The sequence below is a fragment of the Plectropomus leopardus genome, unplaced genomic scaffold, assembly GCF_008729295.1.
Source record: "Plectropomus leopardus isolate mb unplaced genomic scaffold, YSFRI_Pleo_2.0 unplaced_scaffold25865, whole genome shotgun sequence".
In the NCBI taxonomy this organism is placed as follows: domain Eukaryota; kingdom Metazoa; phylum Chordata; class Actinopteri; order Perciformes; family Serranidae; genus Plectropomus; species Plectropomus leopardus.
Genome location: NW_024628118.1, coordinates 1 through 2,281, shown reverse-complemented (window position 1 = coordinate 2,281; position 2,281 = coordinate 1). Strand labels below are relative to the sequence as shown.

Genomic DNA, 2,281 nt, shown 5'->3' with positions numbered 1-2,281 from the left:
GTAAACATTCACACATTGGAATGTAAACATTCACACACTGGCATGGAAACATTCACGCACTGACACATAAACATTGATACGTTGACATGTAAACATTCACACATAAAAAGCATGTTGTGTGTTGATACCCTGACAGGCGTGTGAAGCTGCTCATGTATGATCTGCTTTTTGTCAGATTTCCAGCTCGTTTGAGACGGAGGCCATCACCAGGCAGAAGCTGGTCAAAGGTCACGCCTACTCCATCACTGCAGCACGGCAGGTGAGGCATGATGGGAAATGACAGCGTGTCTTACAGGAAGCTTGCTGTCTGAGGCGTGAACACTTTGAAAACCTTTTCTTGTGCTGCGTTCAGGTGCTTTTCGCCGGTATTAACCAGTTGAGTTCTGAGCACAGTGGTTTAATTTCTGTCAAGAAAAGAAAAAGAAATTAATTCTGGTAAGAAATGTTCCCAAAACTGCAAAACATTTGTAGGTTTAGAAAATTATTTTTAAAAAAGCTGCTTGTCAAAACTATTTATAATGATCATATTTATTTACAAAAAATTATGTTACAAAATCATATTATATTTGAACACATTTTCCAGATCTTTTATTTTTTCATATCTTATTTATCTTTTTTCATTTTTCATATTTTTCCCCTTTTTTAAACACATTTTCAGGTCATTTTCTTCTTCTTTTTACTAATTTATTTGAATTTTTGGATAGTTTCTTCTGTTGCTCGGTGTCCTCGTGTTTTTGTTCAGGTTTCAGAGGGTTTTCACCCGAGTCAGCGGCTCTTCCTCTCGGGGTCACAACAGACTGACCGTTGAACGTTGTGCGTATGAAAACATAAAACCGGAGGTCATTGGCTGTTTTCGGTGCTGCTGTGAATTCTGGGTGATGCGTCTGCAGCTGGACGAACTCAGACTCGGACTCGGAATCGGACTCGGACGTGGACTCAGACTCGGACAGTCTGGATCACGGGAGTTTTTGGAGGATCCGGCCGCAGACGCTCAGCTCTTCATGACCTTCCATCAGCTGCAGAGCTCGTTTGCGTCACGGCCAACAAACACAACAGTAACCAGCAGACACAGCTGGCGTCACAGCGGGACACGCCCACAGCTCGCTGACATCACCCAGCAATTTGTGGATGTCAATACTCGATGTGAGTCCCCCCGAATCTTAATGCTCTGAATCATAAAGCTCCAAATCACGTAGGGACTCACGCTGAGTGGGGACTCTCATCGTGTATTAACGGTCGTTTGAAGCCCTGAGTTCTGCATTTCAGGCATCGCCAACTTTTGCAGGCAGCGGTGACCATATTTGGACAAGAGGGAGCTAATGCTAGTGGCTATGGTGAGTGATGGTTAAGTGTGATTATGCTAATACAAAGTTTTGCTGGTGGATTTCCATCATCCTCCGTGACCGAAACATGAAACCAGAATCTGAGTAATTTTCAGCAAACAGGTGAGCGCCAGCACCGGAAACACCGTCAAAACATAGGCTGAAAACGTGTTAAATGAGGTCACCGTGACCTCAACCTATGACCTTTAAGAGCAGATACTAATCAGTTCAGTCTGAGCCTGGGGAAACTCTCTGAAGCTGTTCAGCATCAGGAGCACTTTGGGGTCTAATCAGCTGATCACTGAGTCGTTTGTCCCTTGTGTGGTTGAGAGACGGCATTCACAGACCGTGCTGGACGGACAGATCTCAGACATCACTGGCGCAGAGACGTAAAGTCGTCTTGAGTGTGTGAACGCTGCAGAGAGCCGAGGGCTGAGAACGCGCAGACCTCTTCGGTCTGAACTCGGGGCTCTGCGGGGGCTGAGTGTCAGAGCCTCTGCAGGTTTGGACTCAGGTTTAGAAGGTCCCCCCCTTGACCTGAGCTCAGACTTGGCCTGGCCCCGCCCCGGCTTCACCCCTGACCCTGTCACTGTCCTGCAGGTCCATCACCAGGGCTCTGCGGTGGAGCTGCTGAGGATCAGGAACCCCTGGGGTCAGGTGGAGTGGACCGGAGCCTGGAGCGACGGGTGAGTCTCCAGTCTCCAGTCTGGGTCCCGAGTGAGGCGTTCAGGGACCCTCTGATGTTTGTGTTTATCAGTTCTAAGGAATGGTCCGCAGTGGAGCCGGAGGAGAAGCAGCAGCTGGATCACGCTGCCGAGGACGGCGAGTTCTGGTGGGTCAGACACAAACACCGTCAGCAGCTGCAGAGAGCAGCGTCTCTGAGTTAGCTTTAAAAGCGCTTTATAAATGAAATGTTTATGGATATTTAGATTATATTATGTGTATATTATTATTACTAC

General features: G+C 47.3%; 1 protein-coding gene across 1 annotated transcript; it reads left to right on the top strand.

Annotated features, from left to right (window-relative positions):
- Nucleotides 1-175: 175 nt before the first annotated feature.
- Nucleotides 176-2,154, top strand: LOC121966779 (calpain-1 catalytic subunit-like; the record flags this gene model as incomplete). The annotated part of the gene is made up of 3 exons (XM_042516846.1): nucleotides 176-259; nucleotides 1,923-2,008; nucleotides 2,080-2,154. Coding segments are annotated over 3 exons (245 nt in total), but the record flags the coding sequence as incomplete, so codon positions are not given.
- Nucleotides 2,155-2,281: the final 127 nt, after the last annotated feature.